The sequence below is a fragment of the Podarcis raffonei genome, chromosome 14 (genome assembly GCF_027172205.1).
Source record: "Podarcis raffonei isolate rPodRaf1 chromosome 14, rPodRaf1.pri, whole genome shotgun sequence".
NCBI classification, from domain to species: Eukaryota; Metazoa; Chordata; class Lepidosauria; order Squamata; family Lacertidae; genus Podarcis; species Podarcis raffonei.
In genome coordinates this window covers 51,974,527-51,992,268 of record NC_070615.1, presented here as the reverse complement: position 1 = coordinate 51,992,268, position 17,742 = coordinate 51,974,527, and the positions used below count along the sequence as shown (strand labels likewise).

General features: G+C 48.8%; 1 protein-coding gene and 1 long non-coding RNA gene across 8 annotated transcripts in view; one reads left to right on the top strand and one right to left on the bottom strand.

The window, feature by feature from the left end:
- Positions 1-10,085: 10,085 nt before the first annotated feature.
- LOC128402128 (uncharacterized) lies at positions 10,086-12,027 on the bottom strand. The gene is made up of 2 exons (XR_008327609.1): positions 11,341-12,027; positions 10,086-10,221 (listed from the first exon to the last, which is right to left on the bottom strand). It is a non-coding gene; the product is annotated as an uncharacterized LOC128402128 (long non-coding RNA).
- Positions 10,549-17,742, top strand: part of TNRC18 (trinucleotide repeat containing 18) — a 119,936-nt gene continuing 112,742 nt past the window's right edge. For 5 of the 7 annotated variants that reach the window (XM_053366005.1, XM_053366004.1, XM_053366007.1 and 2 more), the window contains exons 1-2: positions 12,018-12,513; positions 15,390-15,736. In XM_053366005.1, the coding sequence (XP_053221980.1) occupies positions 15,535-15,736 (202 nt within the window). In that variant the 5' untranslated portion in view covers positions 12,018-12,513; positions 15,390-15,534. Of the gene's footprint in view, positions 10,811-12,017; positions 12,514-15,389; positions 15,737-17,742 lie in introns of those variants that run through there. The other 2 variants (XM_053366001.1, XM_053366006.1) reach the window with 2 other exon arrangements.

Sequence of the window (17,742 nt, the reverse complement as noted above, 5' to 3'; positions counted from 1 at the left end):
TGAAATTTCATGCATATTAGTTAATATCTTGACCCTCCTACACGAAAAGAACTGTTTACTAGGCTTTTTATATGTTGTGAAGGCTGAAATTTCAATTCAGTGGAGCCAAAACACAATCCATCCTGTAGATTTAAGTATCTGTCCACAGTCACCTGCTTGTTATCAGGGGCCCAGAATCCACATTCCTTTGTAAGAAAATATGAAATAACATAAAACCATTTTTGCAGGCAAAAATAAAAAAAAATCAATGTGTGTGGGGGCGAGACAAGAAATTTCCCACACCGGGTACCACCTGCCCTTCCTATGCCTCCGCCTGAAGGACTGTCATTATTTATATATTGCGCTTTTTGCTTGGGTCAGGCCCGGCCCTGCCATTAGGCAAGAGAGACCAAGTGGCACACACAGCTCTCCCCTCCAACAGAAGGTTGCAAGCCTCTGTGCTCAGGAGGAGGGAGAGCCAGGGTGCTGCTGCTGCTGCCGCCCTGCCAGCCTCACACTGCCCAGTGATAGGGCCGGCCCCAAGACCTGCATCCTGGCTTCTGACCCACACATAGTCTGAGGCACAGCAACTGCATGGCAGAAAGCGGGCCATTTGCACCCTCCACGGTCAAAACACAGGCTGTGAAGAGTGCCTTGCAAGAGAGGCCAGGAGCCCAGCCCAAAGCGACCATCCCTGCTTCTGCGATAGACCCCTGGAGCTCTGCTGCCCCATCACACACTTGAACAGAAGTGCACATGTCTGAGTGAGGGAGTGCATCCCAGCACAGCAAAACATTAGGCGCTCAGATTGTAACTTTTGCTCGTCTGTATGTGCAGGACAAACATTAGCTTTCGTATGCTTTGCAACTCAGGACATTATTCATTCTCCCTTTCTCTCAAGCTAGTTTCCTCTGTTCAATTAAATAAAAACCAAGGCCTTTGGGCCTCTCTGCAGAATGGACACGTCTTCAGAATCACACCTGCGATTACATTTCCTGGACAGCTTTTTTTGCTTCCATCTCCAAAGCGGCGTCAGAGCTTATAACTTCCTTTCTGTTCTCAAATGATTTGTCGGGCACCAGAGGAGGTGGAAGACTTTGCGAGAGGCACGTGCAACCTCGAGGTTGTGGGTGTCTGTGTGCATATATGTGCGCCCACACCCAAGGCCGGATTTAGGTTTGATGAGGCTCTAAGCTACTGAAGGTAATGGGGCCCTTTATATGTCCAGCTGTCCTTTGTCAACAACGAATTGCTGCTGTTTTTTGTGTTGAGTATATGCTATATGGTCATTTATGGACCCAATAGGTATCTCAAGCCATTTGCGCATGTTGCCATGCAACCAGTCCATGCAGAATGTAGGCACCCTATATATAGAAAGGAGCAAACCAGTGATGTTTTAGGGAGCAGGCGAGCAGGCGGGGCCAGTGACTTACATCACAGGAGCCTACACAACACAAAACACTGTTGCTGTAGGTAGGTTTTATTTTATTTATTTATTAACTTATATTTTGGAAATGTACATCCAGTTGTTTTTTTTCTTTAATTTTTTTGGGGCCCCCCGAGAGAGCGGGGCCTGAAGCTATAGCTTGTTTAGCTGATACGTAAATCTGGCACTAGCCACACCCATAACTTTTAAAACAGACAATGCTATTCTTTTAAAAAATGACAATCTTTGCATGCGAATATTGCAGCCAGATGTTTCTTATTTTAAAGGATTGATGCATTTGCTCACATTCGCCCCTTTCCCCCTTTATTAGGGCAACTTTTCCATACCTATCAGACTGAAGGTTCCTCAGGGCAGATCTCTCTCTCTCCCCACCCCTCTCTCTGCGTATTTATCACATTCGTATCCTGATTTTCATCCAAAGAACTCAGAGCTGTCCTTACACCACTCCTGTGAGGTATGCACACTGAGGGCTAGCTGCTTGCTCAAACCCACCCAGAGGTTCTTTCAGCTCAATGGAACCTTAATGCAGATATATGTACTTAAAATTTTGTCTTTTTTAAACAGATAAAACATAAATATTGTATGGAGGACATGCCGCCCACTTGCAGCCTTTTACAAGTGGCTGTATCTCAGTGCATCTTGTATATTCAGACCGTTGTTGGTTTTGGAAATCTGTCCTTTTCCAGCTAAAAGTCCGAGCAAACTTCAGCTGGTATGAATTTTCCAGGGCGCTCTGATCTCGGTTTCTCTAATCAACTGGTGCCTTGGGGAGGGAGTAGGTTAAACACTCCCCCCCATACATTCTCTCTCTCTCTCTCTCTCTCTCTCTCTCTCTCTCTCTCTCTCTCTCTCTCTCTCTTAATAGTACCCTTTTCTTTTGAAACTGGCTTTCCTTTCCAAGGATTCATCAGCAAGGGGGGCAAATCAATGCTCTCCCCGCCAGCACAAACATGGCTTTAAACAATGCAGATTTCCAAGTCAGAAATCTGTGCCTTCCCCTTAACAGTATATCTCTCACCGTGCCTTGAAAAATGGCACATTAATGATGCAACAACAAGAAAATGTGCACACCCAGCACTCTCTCGGATTCTGGAAGTGTGACTGCAGATTCTCTCCCCTCTTGCTTAGGGATTTATAGCTCAAAGCAAATTCTGTATCAAATGCACAGCAGGCAGGAGGGATGTTTGCGGAAATAAGAGCGTAGCTGTACTCTCCCCAGCCTAGCTTGGGAAGAAATCCTGGTTGATTTTTTGGGCAGGCAATTAAGAGATGGAAGGAGGGAGTGAGAATCTCTCTCTCTCTCTCTCTCTCTCTCTCTCTCTCTCTGTGTGTGTGTGTGTGTGTGTGTGTTACAAATAGGAAACAAGCAGTAGAGATGTTCAGGATGGGCTGGTTTCTAAGGTCTTCCCAGTTTTGTGGCTCACCTCACCTGGGAGACTACAGAGTAATCTCAGACACAAAGCTCCTGGCCTTCCCCCACTAAGCCGGCTCTCTGGGAAGCTGGACATTTTGAGCTGATGAGAAATCGCTGGAAAATTCTGTTTGCCCACACGCTGCAACGTGATGTGATCCTATCAGCTTGCCAGGCAAACGCAAATCGCTTAACCCTGAACGAGGGAGAGCGGAGCGTGTTGAACAGCACAACGGCTGCTGCTGTATTAGTTTGTGCAAATGCAGAAACAGGTGTGTGTAGAGAGGGAGACACACTACTGCCAGGCCATCCTGGGATTGAAATTGCAGGTTGCTTCAGGAAGCCTTGGCTCTTCGCAGCAATCTGTGGTTCGTTTAATTGGGGTTTCTCGAGGACACTGCTCAGTCCTCTGGGCTCAGGGACAGAGCCCCCACTTTGCAGAGAGAATGGTTGGGTCCCGGGGGTCTCCAGATCTGGCCCAGAGCTTGATCTGGGGCCCTCACTCATTACAATATGTAAAAATAGGAAGGAAATCAGGAGCCCCATCAAATGAGGTTCAGGTTGCTTGAAAGAGCATGGCATTACAATGACGTTTAAGGAAATCGTTTCATAAAGAAGGAAACTGAGCTGGTTCAAGTCCGTTTCATAAGACCTTGGGCTTCAGTCTCATACGACTCTCGGGGACCCTTCCAGCTCTGCGATTTTGTGTTATTTTATTTGGGTGTAATTGCCACTGCTCAGAGTCACTGGAGGACTCTCAACAGCTGTGAGTAGTCTTAGTCACATTTTTAAAAACTATGAAGCAATTTGAAGATTTCAGAAATGATCCCGCCTTGTCTGAGAGTCCATTGCATTCCTAACTACCGTATTTTTTGCTCTATAAGACGCACCAGACCACAAGACGCACCTAGTTTTTGGAGGAGGAAAACAAGAAAAAAAAATATTCTGAATCTCAGAAGCCAGAACAGCAAGAGGGATCGCTGCGCAGTGAAAGCAGCAATCCCTCTTGCTGTTCTGGCTTCTGTGATAGCTGCGCAGCCTGCATTCGCTCCATAAGACGCACACACATTTCCCCTTACTTTTTAGGAGGGAAAAAGTGAGTCTTATAGAGCAAAAAATACGGGACTTATAATAATTTTGGGTGGGGTTTTTTTTGGGGGGGGGGACAAAAAACAAACCAACAGGGTCAAACTTTGAACCCTTGTACAGGCTGCTTTATTAAACGGTTAAGTTTTCTGAAATAATTTATTAAATTTACACCTCACCCTTCCTCCAGGAGTGCAGGGATAAGGGCAGGCTTCCTCACACTTGGCCCTCCAGATGTTTTTGGCCTACAACTCCCATGATCCCTAGCTAGCAGGACCAGTGGTCAGGGATGATGGGAAGTGTAGTCTCAAAACATCTGGAGGGCCGAGGTTGAGGAAGCCTGGATAAGGGCACAGTGGATGTTTGTCACCTTCGCTCATAAACGAACTGTAAAATGCTGAGCAGTTTATCATTTTCAACTTATCCTAGCTGATGTCATGTGAATAGTTTCCTTTGCACCTTCATACTGATGGAGAAACTTAGGGGCTTTGAGCCCTGTGTTGTTACCTGCATGACGTAACAGTCTGTCTGTCTGGAATACTTTGTGCATTTTTCATATATATGGTTGCATCTGTTATTTTAAAAATAAAAACATATACAAAAAATTAAGTCTGCAAACAGAAACCATTCTGCAGAAATGATTAATAGCAGCAATACTGTTTGGTGGAAATGTGACTTTCTGGAAGAAGAGATAACTAACTGCCCACACTGTTGCAGGCACCGCAACTGTGACTCTTCATATCAATGCAAAGTGTTGGGAGGTGTAATCATTTAAATGTAACAACCGAACTGGAGGCAACTGAGCTGGGCCTTCTGCCCTATGCACCGAGGAACTTGATGGTCAAAGTTTGCAAATTCTGCAGCTCCACTCTTTTCACAACACGGATGAGAAACTCTGCTCAAATAGTAGCATCTTCTGTTACCAGCTCTGCTGGGCAATCCACCTTCAGAAAAAGGGCTTTGGGGGGCGTTGAGAAATTATAATGGGCCTCTCTGTGTGAAGAAGCCTTGACCTTGACCAAGGATTCCCATTCAGTGTTGTGTGTTCGCTTCATCCTGTTGGACAGAGCCACTCTTCCCTGTTGCTGGTGGGTCTTGTGGGCATTTGTGGTTAACAGGATAGCAACCTGCACAAGATGCCTTACAAAGGGAAGGAAGGAAGGAAGGAAGGAAGGAAGGAAGGAAGGAAGGAGTCCTTTTTCAGAGGTCAGATGGCCACCTGCCAGGGACCCTGGACTAGATGACCCTTGCCAGACCAACTCCATTTTACCGTTCTAAGATCTTTAAAACCTCTGATTGTTGGGGCAGCAGATTAAAATAAGTGCTTCCTACTTGCAGTGTTATAAATGAAATGGACCTGATATTGCTTCCTAAGGATAGTTTGTGTGTGTTTTAACTGGTGCTGGTCAGGAATAAAATCGAAATGCTTTTGTGAACACACCCGACGTCTTTGCAAACCCAGCTTTCGTAGTCTTTGCAAAACCAGCTTTCGTACAGAGTATACTGCAGGTACACACTGCAACGTGGGAAGACTGCAAATGGCCCTCTTTCCCCAACGAAAGGTGTAACAGATATGAATACCCCCTTTCTTACCCCACAAGCCAAAGACAGCATGTGAAAAGGTGTTCAAAGCCAACTGCTGCATGCAGGACTTGCCCCCAAACCCTGGAGGGTGGTGCAATTGTCAGTATGAAAGGCTGAGACTGGAAAGGCCTGGGTTCAAATCCCACACCCTGGCAAGCAGCTCACTGTGACCTTGAGCCAAATTTGCCACCTCTCAGCCTCACCTGCATACGCAGTTGCTGATGTGATATAATGGGCTGGGGGGCAATTCAGTTCTTCTATTCAGTTCCTTGCAGGAAATGTGATGCGTCTCTCAGGAGGCGGCTGACGGACTGTGTCTTCTCCTGGCTCACCAGGGAGATGCCATGGCTGCCCATCGATCCAGCGCTCCATGAGGCCACAAGGGAAATAAGACACATGCACAAATCCTCCCTCCCCCGGCCCTCCAGCCAAAAATCTTGGGGTCCAGGATTTCCAGTTGGGAAATTTAAAGTTTTACATCACTGGTGGTTGTGGGAGGGAGCATAAGGATCCTCCCTAAGGCCAGATTCCTCCTTGCCCAGAACTGGGCTTTTAAATCAGGCGGTTACAACAGCGCAGCATTGCCAAAAGGAAACTCTGTAAGATCATATTGCCATTTATGCCAGCTTGTGCAAATCCATATATCAGTATCTGGCTATCGACCCACTGAGGCCTGTGACCCAGCAGACGCACAGCCAAATATTCAGATTGGACTCCCCCCTTTCTTAGGCAAGCTATATTTGGGTTTCAGCAGCTGAACTCCCAAATGGGTGAAGGGTCAACACCCCCTTGCTGCACCCGAGTCCTAAAACATGGGAACAGAGACCAGAAAACCTGTAGCTCATCCACCGAGCCCTTACGGAAAACCCTCAAACCCTTAAAAGATTCCCCAGGTGTTGCTGAAGGAAGATGCCCCACACCTTTGCCACAACACCTATTTAAATAAATCAAGTTGTCTGTTGGAAGGATGGGGGAGAAGACATAAAATACAGCCAGAGCCACAATAGTTTATGGTCATTTCCATAAACTGGGACAAAATCGGCAGGCTACAGTTGAGAATTATTCTTTTTTAGGGAGGGGGCCAAAATTGAAAAAGCTTTGTAATCCACAGGTTTAAAACTAGCAAGCTTTATAAAGCAAGGGGGGCACATGGGAAAAGACTTTGATCTTATACATGAAAAGCTTTAATACAAAGAAAAAACAAGGGGGGGGGAGAGACCTTGACTGTTTCTAACCCCTTTCCTACCCTGTTAAGGCAGGCAAGTCTAATAAATAAGTATTTCAAGGTTCCTCTCTAAGGACGGAGTTCTAGTAGACACACTTGCAATGGGTCCGACTCCTGAGTAAACACAATCAAGACTGTGCTATTGATCTTGTAGAAATAATTTGTGAAACCGACTCCTCTCTCCTTCCCTCTTCTTTGCCAGCACAAGGGTGGTGCCTGAAAAAAGAAAAAAAACGGTTCCCAAAAGCTTTCCATATAACCACCAACAGCTTAAAAAAACCCAAGGAAAATGTTTTATTTTCGTAACAAGCAGCATTGCTAATCTAATCACACACACACACACACAAACTGCAAGCTATAACACGTGAGATTTGGGGTGTGATTTTTTTATTTAACAGAAAAAACAAGAAATGAAGACTTGTAAATTTAATAGGAATGTAGTGTAAACTGGTGACAGACGCCATAGTGAAAGTACTACCCACAGTGAAAATAGTGTAACACCACTACTACAAGCTCACTAATGTGTTTCTGTAAGCAATTATGTTTGTGCAGTTAAGCATTCTTTAATAATAATAATAATAATAATAATAATAATAATAATAATAATAATGTATTATTATTATTTAAAGGAAAAATGTGATTTCAATAGGATTTACTCCCAGGAAAGTAGATGTAGGGTTGCAGCCCCAAAGCTTGCATCAGGGGTGAGAATCTGGAAGCTGGAGGAGGGCTGTGTGTGTGTGTGTAAAGCTTGCTTCAAGGTTAGAACGACCTTTGGTAAGTGGTGTGAAAAAAAGAAATTTTTACTCTTCTGTGGTCCAGGCAGCTTCCTAAATTAATGCATTTATGATTCCTCAGGATATATTAGCCCTGGACATCTACTGAATTAAATCTGGGGTTTTTTTGGGGGGGGAGTTGGGGTGAGAGAAAGAAATCCTTAGGTCTGCAATCCTCTGCACTTACCTTAGAGTACACTGAGCCACAATAGGGCCTACTTCCGAGTAAACATCCCCAGGCTGTGCTGTTAAATAGGCTTTTGGGGGGGGTTGGGGATATAACTGCAACTCTTACGCTCCAGTTTCAGGATGGACAAACCTAATTGGGAGGAGAATCTATCTATCGATCGATCTATTCAGGAGGAGAAAAAATATATATACATTTTGGGCTCGACAGTTTGTTGCAGAAACCACCAGCAACATTCCTGGCTGCTAAAAATAAACACAACGTTTCACAGATCTTGGCGGGATGGGAAAAGGAATTATGTGCTATTTTTTTGCGGGGTTGCGGGGGGGGGGGGAGAGAGAGAGATGGTGAAAATGAAGAACAGCCCCCTCCCTCCATCTAAAGTCAGACGAATTGGTCTAAATATTTACGGCAAAGCATGTCCCCCCCCCCCGGATAAAAATTAAAGGGGGGGAAATGCAATAACTTCTGGTTAAGGGCACCCCAACACTCCCCCCCCGGAAAAAGCTCGGCGTAGAACTGCAAGCCTGGCCGGACAGCTCTTTCCATGCACTAACCTGGAAGGCGGCGCGTTGCAAATAGGTTTTTAAAAATATATATAAATACTGAAATTAGGGGAAAGAGGCAAGGAAGAAAAGCGCAGAGCGATCTTCAGTAAGGCTCTTTTTAGACGTCTCGTCGTCCTCCTCTGCCCCCCCCCAATACTCCACCCTGCTGCCAAGATGGCTCCCAGCTGTTGTTTACCGGGCGGGGAAAAAGCGAATTTTTTAAAAAATGGGTGGTTTGTTGGGTTTTTGTTTTTTTAAGAGAGAGATGCAAAAGGTGGAGAGGGTGGGGGAAAAATCCGCCAGCAGCCTTGCAGTGACTCCGCGCGAGTAGGAACCTCTTTTTTGCAGCCGCGGAGGCGACCCGAGGGCCCAACTGGGGATTTGTTGCAATTTTAAAAATTGCAAAATCTCCTCCCGCAGCTGGGGAGGGATCGCGCGGGGTGGGGACCCGACCTCCCTCTCCCCCCCCCACCCCGTGCATTTTTCTTTTGCAGCGGGAAATGGCCACGACGTGCGGGGGAGGGAGAGGATCGGGCCCTTCCCTCCCCCCCCCCGCCCGCAAAAGCTGTATTTTTCTTTGCGCAATCCTCTTGCCTTCGAGTAAACCCCTCCGGGAGGAAAGGCAGGCGGGCCTTACTCCCGAGGAGGAAGCACGTGCGAGGATCCGGCCGGGGAGGAAAATCTGGAGACGCGGGGGAGGGACTGGGTGGGTCACTAACCCGGGGAGGGCGGGATGGGCTCTCGGGCGCTGTAATGAAATGCAGATTTGCGCCCCGGCCTGATGAGAACCGTTTATATATATATATATTTAACGGGGGGGGGGGTGTTGCAAAAGGACGCGCCTTTGCAAAAAGGAAAATAAACAGGCAGCGCTTTCGTTTTACTGACGAAGCAGGGATTTATAGCACAGCTTCTCTCCCCCCCATATCAAAACTCGCAGCTTCTGGCGAGGATCCGGGTGTGAAAACATTAAATATTATTAGGGGGGTGCTTTTTAAAAAAATCCATCGGCTGGATCCAGGCTTGTACGCTTGCTCTGCTCCAGAAAGAGATGGGGCCAAAAAATACCCCCCCCCAAAACCCCGACCAAGCACCCCCCCCCGCATGGAAAACCGGGCATCTGATGCAACCTTCGCTCCACGTCTCTTGAGAGAGGGCTCCGTCCTGCAAAATAATTTTTTGGGGGGGAGAGGGGAATACCTAATTTATTTTTTAAAGATCTGCAGGCTTAAAAAAACAACACACAATTCCATGCCAACCCGTTACCGTTGTAAAATAAAACCGGAGTGGTGGGAAAAGAGGCGGGGGGCGCTCCCCCTTTTCTGCATTCTGCCCAGGCGGCGGGGCTCTCGCCCCTCCTCTTTTTCCCTCCCCCCCCCCGCTTAAAAAGAAAAAAAACAATTCTCTTGTTGCTCCTTCGCTAATTTGGATCCCAGCCATTCAATCCCGAGGCGAAGTCGTCACTCCTTCACTAGCCCGGGGGGGGGGAGAGAGAGAGACCAAGCTTGGCTATTTGTTGCTATCTCCTTTTGCATCGCGACGTTTTAACGCCCCCCCCCCGCCAAAAAAAAAAAACCATTAAAAGAAGTTTGCATTTTTCTTCTTCGGCTTCTATTTTCGGTCGCTTTCTCCCCCCCCCCCCCCGCGCTCTCTCCTTCCCAAAGAGGGCAGCCTAGAAACTGCCTCGCTGGAGCTTCGGGGGCAGTTTGAAACTGCTAGGTGGGGTTTTTTTTTTACGTTTACACTAGAATTAAGTCAAGGTAGGGTGTCTCCCCTCCCCCCCTCCAATTTTTCTCCTTTCCCTCTCTCCATTCAGGGGCAAATAAGAGTGTCCAAAAGCAATTTTTGTTTTGTTTAATGTTTTATTATTATTGCAAATACACTCTTAATTCACACAAGCAAAATAAATATCCGGTCCAAGCAAATGCAGCTTCCAGATCTCTTCGGATAGCTTTGCGGGGTGGGCGATTTTAATCCGCTACAGCAAAAAAATAATAATACGGAGTATTCTAGAATTGTACTGGTTCAAAGGGATCTCCAGGGATCAACTAGCTCAAACTCCCTAGCAATGCAGGAATCACAGCTAAATCACCATATTAACTCAAAACAAGCTCGAAAACAGGAACTAGGATATTTTTGCATTTCGTTAATGTATATATACATACATTTAAAAAGTATGTCTAAATCTGAAACGTTACTTGCCAATTCGGTTTATAAAGGCAACCAGTTTGTCCCTCCGGTCGCCCTGGTTCAACTGCTTTGCAAAGCGAAATGAGGTTGTTGGGGCGAAGGGAGGGGAAGAGTCCAAACTGGACTCCGGACAGCCGGCGCCGTTTACTCCGAAGTGAGACCCAAAGTCCACCGGCCATTACTCCCACGCCAAAGGGCACAGGCTCGCAGCCAAGTTTCCAGACCTAAACTGCAAATATCCTCGCCAGCACCGCGCTCCCAAGACCAGGCCTGGGATGTTTGTTGGCCGGAGAGATCGTGTAGACACAACCAAGCGGCGTGAAAGCGGATCAAGCTAGAGAAGCCCAGTGTTCAGGGTTCTCCCGTCTCTCTCGGGGGTGAGGATAAATCCGAAGTCCCTGAAAAGTGTAGTTGGGGCCTGGGGGGGGGAATAGGATGGAGGGCTGAGCAACTCCGGGGCGGAGGGACGACCCCTCCCCAATGCATTAATTCGGATTGCAAGGGGGGAACCACCCCGGCAAAACGGGAGGGTCGCTGCTGTGGGTTTGGGATCAGGCTCCGAGACCCCCGGCCGCCCCAATGTCTGGGGGGGGGGTGTGCAGCTTTCCCTGGCTCTGCCCCACAGGAACTCCCAGAAAGGATAGATCTGGTGCGCTCCCCCCACGAACCCCCAAATAAAGCCTCTAAGCTGAGGTGCTCTTCGGCCCCGATCCACGCACCTTCACTCGGAAGTAAGCTGCACCTCCATACCGAGCGCCCTTGCCCCACCCCCGGTCGCTTTGCTCCCAAGCCTGGGCAAGCAGCAGCATCGTGCTGCCTTACTCTCAAGTAAACCGCCGTCGCTGCAGAGCTGCTGCGTGGTTTCCATCCCACCCACCTACCCACCCCCCGTCCCCGGTTGTCTTACCTGCGGAGGAGGGATTGGGGGGGTTACATGGCGGAAGCTTACACCTGAGTAAACATGCCTAGGCTCGGGCCGCCGATGCTGCGCTTGCTTTCCTCCCTGGGAGTCTAAGGCCGGCTTACTTCCGAGTAAGCATGCAGAGCGGAACAGACACCCCTCCCTCCTTCCTTCCTTCCTAGGCGCTGCAACCCGCCCGGGCCACCAAAAACGCTCCGGGGGCCACCAGTCTCCCCACCCCCCTCCCCCAAAGAAATGTGGGGCAGGCGAGGCGGTGGCCGGCTTGCAACCCCTCCCTCGGGGTGGGGGGGAGGGCTGGAGATGGCAGCTCCCCCCCGCCCCGATTTTCTGTTTATGATCAGCCAGAGCAGACCAGAGGCGGAGAAAAAAAAACCGGGGTTGGGGGGACACCTTGAAACCGCCTCTCTGAATTCCCACCGCCCGCTTCGCCCATTCAGCCCTCCCCGCCGGGGAGCCTTGAAACTTCCCCTCCCCACTCTCGCCCCGCTCGGTCCATAATTGGCTTTATAAGGATGGCGGCGGGCCAAAGTGTTTACATGAGGCTGAGTGGCGGGCGGGGCAGCCAATGGGGAGGCCTACTATGAAATTTTGGCTGGCTGGCCCGGAGGGGGGGCGGGATGCAAGGAACAATGCTTGTTTCATTGCTAAAGAGGCTTCCCCCCCTTCCTCCCCTCCCCCCTTCTTCTTTTTTTTTAAGAGATCCAAGGAGAGGAACTTGAAAGGGGTTTTTTTTGGTGGATTGCACCTATTCCAAGCCCGGGCTGTATATGTGTGGATCTTGAAGTCTCCCGACCGACAAGGCGCCGACCTGGAGCTTACGAGGAAGCCGGACCCGTTCACACGACGAGGGAACCCGAGTTTGTGAAAGCCGCGAGCCGAGGAACCCGCCTGTCCTGCCGCTTTTCAGGGTGGAGAGGGGAGCCCAGGAGAACCAGGCGAGGACCTTTTTGGATGCTCAGAGTGGAAGAGGAAGAGGAAGAAGGGGGGAGGAAGGCCGCTGCAGCCCCCACCCCGGAAAAAAACCAAAACACCCCGGTTGTGGATCTAATTTTTTGAAACGCGGGAGGGAGGGTTGGGGTCCAGGTGCGAGAAAACCCGGCCGAAGAATGCCAAAGAAGAGGACTAGATAAAAATTAAAAATACAACTCCTTCCGAAAGGTAAGCTTTGCAACTCTTGCTGACTTGGGAAGTTGTCTCTGGGGAGGGGAGGGGAGGGGAGGGGAAAAAAAGCTTTCTCAGTAGTGTAGGGGGGGGGAACCCCAGGGGAATCTCAGGACCGGGTTCTCCCCCTCCCCCATCGCCCCACTCCACTTTCCCTCCTCTCCAAATTTTTCAAAATTCCTCTTCTCCGGACCAGGGCGCCCCAGATTTGGTCTCTCCTCCCCGCCCCCTTCTCCGTGGCAAAGAGAACCCAAGAACCAGGCATTTTCGGTTAGGCTGCTTTTAATTAAAATCAGGAGTCCAGCCATGTTTTTTTTTGGGGGGGGGTTAAGAACTGAGATCAAGGAAAGTAAAAGGCATTAAATGAAATTCTGTACACGCACAGCCGGCCCCCCGCACCCCAAATATATATATATGTATGTATTGGTTTGGGATGCGGTGGTCTGGTTTTCATTCCCATCTGATCTTAAAAGTGTGCCCATATCTCACACACAGGAATCCGAAGTGTGTGTATATTAAGGCCAAATAGGAATTAAAACAAGAACCTTCCCTCTCCAAAGAATAAAAAATTGAAGCTTAGAGTAAGAAGTTATGGGGAAGGGCTCCCCCCCAAAAAAACCCCATATGTGCAATTGAAATGGACAAACGGACCATTTGCCCTTTATATCCTTAAAATGCAAAGCCGCCGATTTATTTATCTGGTGGTTTATAAGAAAATGGGAACAAACATTTCAATCTTGTATCTATTTCAGTGGCGTGTATTGGATTGGGGTGGGTGTTGTCTAATAAACACGGAGGTAGTTTTAACTAAACCCAGATTAAAGTAAGAAACTCTTAATTAAACCTAGTAAGGGACCAAACGGGGATTTTTGTACTCTGCGTTCTCATCAACCAGTTCATAAGAACCAGTCTGAGGAAATTCCAAGGCGATATTTTCCCTTGGGAACAGAGAGCTAAAACATCGACTAAATTCTCTTTTTTGTGTGATTTTAAGGCAGCTGGTGAATGACTTCAGAGTTGGAGAGAGGGAGAATAGCCTTTCTTTGAAAAAGAAAGTCATTTTCCAACAAGTCCCTCTTCCACTCCCTCCATTTTTTCAGTGAGCTGAATTCTAAATATTTTGGAATATTTTATGGCGGTGGGTTAGAGGGAAACAACCAAAAATACTTTGGAAACTTCTCTCTGCATTCCTCCTCATTTAAAAGAAGGCATGGTTGATTTTTTTTTTTAATGGCAGACATTGGAGCCTCATTTTTTGGAGAGAGAAAAATTCTGTCCCATGATTTGGAAGCGACCCCCGTTGAGTAACCAGACGGTGGATACAAATGGTTATTCTTGCCAGTGTTACTGGGGACTAAGCCCCATTGAACCTGGAGAGACACTGAAGACAGTGGGGTTTACTCCTGGGTAAATGGGGCGAGGATTGCAGCCTTACTTCTTAAAGACAGTCAGTTGGGCTTCCTAGCAAGGAAACTAGCACGATTTCTGGCAGAGAAGGAGAGCGCAAGAAACCTTTATTTTATTATATTTTATTAAATTCCAACCAGTGTAGCGAGGTCGTCGCTGGAAACCGAACCGGGTTGGTGGCTTCCTCAATAATAATAATAATAAAACCCCATTTTCCTTCCGAGCCATTTTTCCCAAGTGGCGTGAAGAAATCTCGGGCTCCTTATCAGGGCCAGCTTGCAGCGTGTGCGTAAAAGGTTAAACATTAAATACTTTTCCAGGGCTAAGAAGATGATAAAATATGTAATGGGTTATTTTCGCCTCCGGGCGAGTAGGAGCTCCCAGCCCCCCACCCGCCGCCCTTTCTACATTTTTGTCGACCCACATCTGATAAGATGGAGGGGAAGGAACGAGGATTTGTCAGAATCGATATTGGGGAGGGAGAGGGGGTCCAGCAAAACGTGAGAGGAGAGGGAGAGGGCAAAAAACAACAGAGGAATCGGGATTTTAAAAGACGGTCCATTTTAGATAACAGCTAGAAGCCAAGGAAGGTGGGTCTGGTTAAATTCCTCATATCTTCCCCCACCCCCATGACCGAGGTTGCAAGAGAGGCAGGAAAGTGTCTCGGTTAAGGGTGCGATCCTAAAGAGCCTTTTCCACCCCTGGGGAGCAAGTCCTTTTCAGCCAAGGCGTTTCGGATCGGGCCGCGCAGCTGCGGTTCCAAACGCGCTGAACGCGAGCCTGATTCTGTCTCTTTCCGAAGCAAGCCCTGTCGACTTTAAACAGAGCTCTCTCACGCTCGCTCTCTCTGCTTCCGAAAGGGCGGTTGGGGCACGATCCTGCGCCTATTTACTCGAGAGTAAGCCTCAACCCATCGGAGCTGGCTGCCCGGGAACACGGGCGCGTACCGGCGGCAGCGGCAGCTTTCGATTGCAGGCCGGAAGGAGCTTACTCGCGAGTAAACAGCCGCTTGGGAGAAACCTCCCTAACTTTTAAAAAGTCTTTATTTTGTACACACACACATTTTCCCCCTGAAAACAAAATACAACGTATATATTCTAATTTTTTTTTAAGTCTTCAAAATGTGAACTCGGGTTCCAGGGACGAATCTTTTTTTTTTTTTAAATTTGGGGAGTGCTGGACGCCCGCTTCCTTGGTAGTAAGCCCCATTGCACCTCGCGAGGTTTACTTGTGATTAAAGAAGCCTTGTTTCCTTGCTTTTCTCCTCTCGCCTTTTTCGAAGGCTCAAAAAAAGCAGCTCTCTCTCTCTCTCTCTCTCTCTCTCTGTGTATATATATGCCGGGCTCTCCTTTCCCACTGCAAATTGGAGACCCCTCGGTGGGGCTGGGTGGGGGTCTGGGAGGGAAACTCGAGCTGCCGCCGCCTTTCTGCGAGACTCAAGCGGCGCCTTTCGCCTTCTTTTGCAGGCTCCCGTCCGGGGCCGCCTGGGCAGCCGGAGCCCCGCGCGCGCGGAGAATGGTTGCGCGGCCGGGCGCGCGGCGCGGGCAGCGGCGCTTGTCCTCGCTGCGCCTTCGCTGAGTCCGGCGGCGGCGGCGGCGGCGGGAGCGCAGCATGGATGGGCGAGACCTCGGCGGGCCCCCGCGCGCCGTCCACCTCCCGCCGCCGCCGCTCCTCTCGGGCCTGGCCATGGACGGGCACCACCGCGCCGCCGCCGCCGCCGCCCGGCTCGCCCCCTTGGCGGCCGGACTGCCGCCCGCGCCCCTCGGCCCCGCCAAGTACCTCGCCGCCGGACTCAACCTCCATTCCCACGCGGGTAAGTCGACACGCAGACGTGGAGAGGGGGGTGGGGGGTGGGAAAGAGGAAGGTTTATTTGGGGGAGAGGAAAACGGGGGGTGGGGGTGGAAGGAAGTGTGTCCATCTTTGCCCCTTCCTCTGCAAATTTACCTTCAAAATGCCCCCCACCCTTTAGGGGGTCCCAAGCTTGGAAAATTGGGTTGGTTTCCTTCCCCACCAGTCTCCAAAAATATACTGTACAATCCCGCTTTCCGGAAAATAGACAATCCCTTAGCAGGCTGGCTCCCTCCCCCCTGTGCATTTAGCAGTAAAAATAGCTGGATAAATACTCTGCAGTCTGTTTGCCTGCACACCCCAAGAACAGACTGAGCCCCCTACCAAACAGATCTGCCCTTTCCCCATGTGGCTGAAGGTCCCATAAGACAGAAAACCTGGGCAGTCCTGGAGAACACTCCCCACAAAAATGAATCCAACAAAATAAAACCTCGGGCTCCCTTGGGAGCCGCCCTCTGCCCAATAATTTGAGATGGGGCTTTATGGAAGTGCCTGGCAGCCTTAAGTCCACATCAACCCCCCCTTTTTTAATAAAGATGACACATTAATTCTGCTTCCTAAAAACAGACAAATCCCTCTTTGGTAGGCTGGCTTTCTTACTACCCGTACCCCAAAAAGCGATTCTGCTTAAATAGTCTGTATGGCTTTGGGAATACTCTGTAGTCTGTTGTGCCCCCTTCCTGCAAAACAGACCACCCCTTTCTCTACATGGTCCCGTGAGCCAGAAAACCTGGGGGTCCCATAGGAACAGCCCTCCAACCGCTAATAAAATAAATGCAATAGAATGAAGCTTGGGAACTGATAGGAACCTTCCCTATAATGCCAGACCGGCTGCTTTGGATAAGGGCACAGGCCCCCCCATCCCTGTCTTTTAAGGCTATGCCCTACATAGAGCAATTGGCTTCGGGTGCCCTTGGCCCTTCAGCCAGCCTGTTCTCCCAGAGGAGTTGGCCCATCAGGATTTCTTGAAATCACCCCCGCCCAAGCATACACAAAGCATCGCACACATTTTCAAGAGCAGCCGAGAAGCATAAATCTTGGCCGGCCTGGCAGAAGCCGGCATTCCAGACCTGTGGAATTCTAGACCCGCAGGATCCCACCCTTTTCTGGCAGCGGGGAACAGGCCTTCCTTGGCTGTGCAGCTGAACTTGAACCCTTGAACAAAATGCCTGTATTTTAAATAAATATGGGCAAGGAAAGCTTTCCCTTTACAATCTGGGGAGCGATTGTACCACACCGGTGCCTCTCTCCCACACTGAGATATTTGTGCAAACTGGGCTGTGTTGGGAGACTGGGTGCCTCTGAAGGTTGGCTCCAGCGGTGGCGGCTGTTGCCTTAAATAAGTCTGGAAGTTGTTCTCTTATTGCCAGTTTTATTCTTGCTGCTGATGACTGCCGGGCTCTTTCTGTAGTGTGGATTCTGTGACTTTGCATAGCACTGAATGTTCCAATTGCCATGGGTTGCTTTGTTTTTTGCCCTCTGCTCAACATAAAGCATAAAGTGGGGTTGAGGGGAGAAGATTTCTCCCTTCCTTCTCAGGGGAGGGGCAGATTTAAGATTTTGCCGGCTTAGCAAAGCCATTTGGCAGCCCCTCCAAAGTTTCATGGATACTTTGGGTTTGCAGGCATTGCTGACAGATGCCTGGGGACATGTTTTTTTAGGATCTCTTCTCTCCCCTTCCCAAACTTTTCTTCTTTTCACCTTGCAAGATTTGAATGACATCTGTTGTGGATCGAGTTTTTTGCATCTCAGTTGCAAAATAATATGTTTTTACTAGAGATTCGGATTTATTTATTTTTTGTTGTCATAGCTTATAATTTAAATGCATGGAGAATAATATAAGAAACCTTTTCAAACCTTGTGGTTTGAATTCGTAGAGGTGGAGAATAATATGGAAGAATGTTGTGGGGGAGGGACACTGCCCCCTCTCCCCCCTCCCTGTTTCTGGGCACCTTTTAAAATATCGAAAG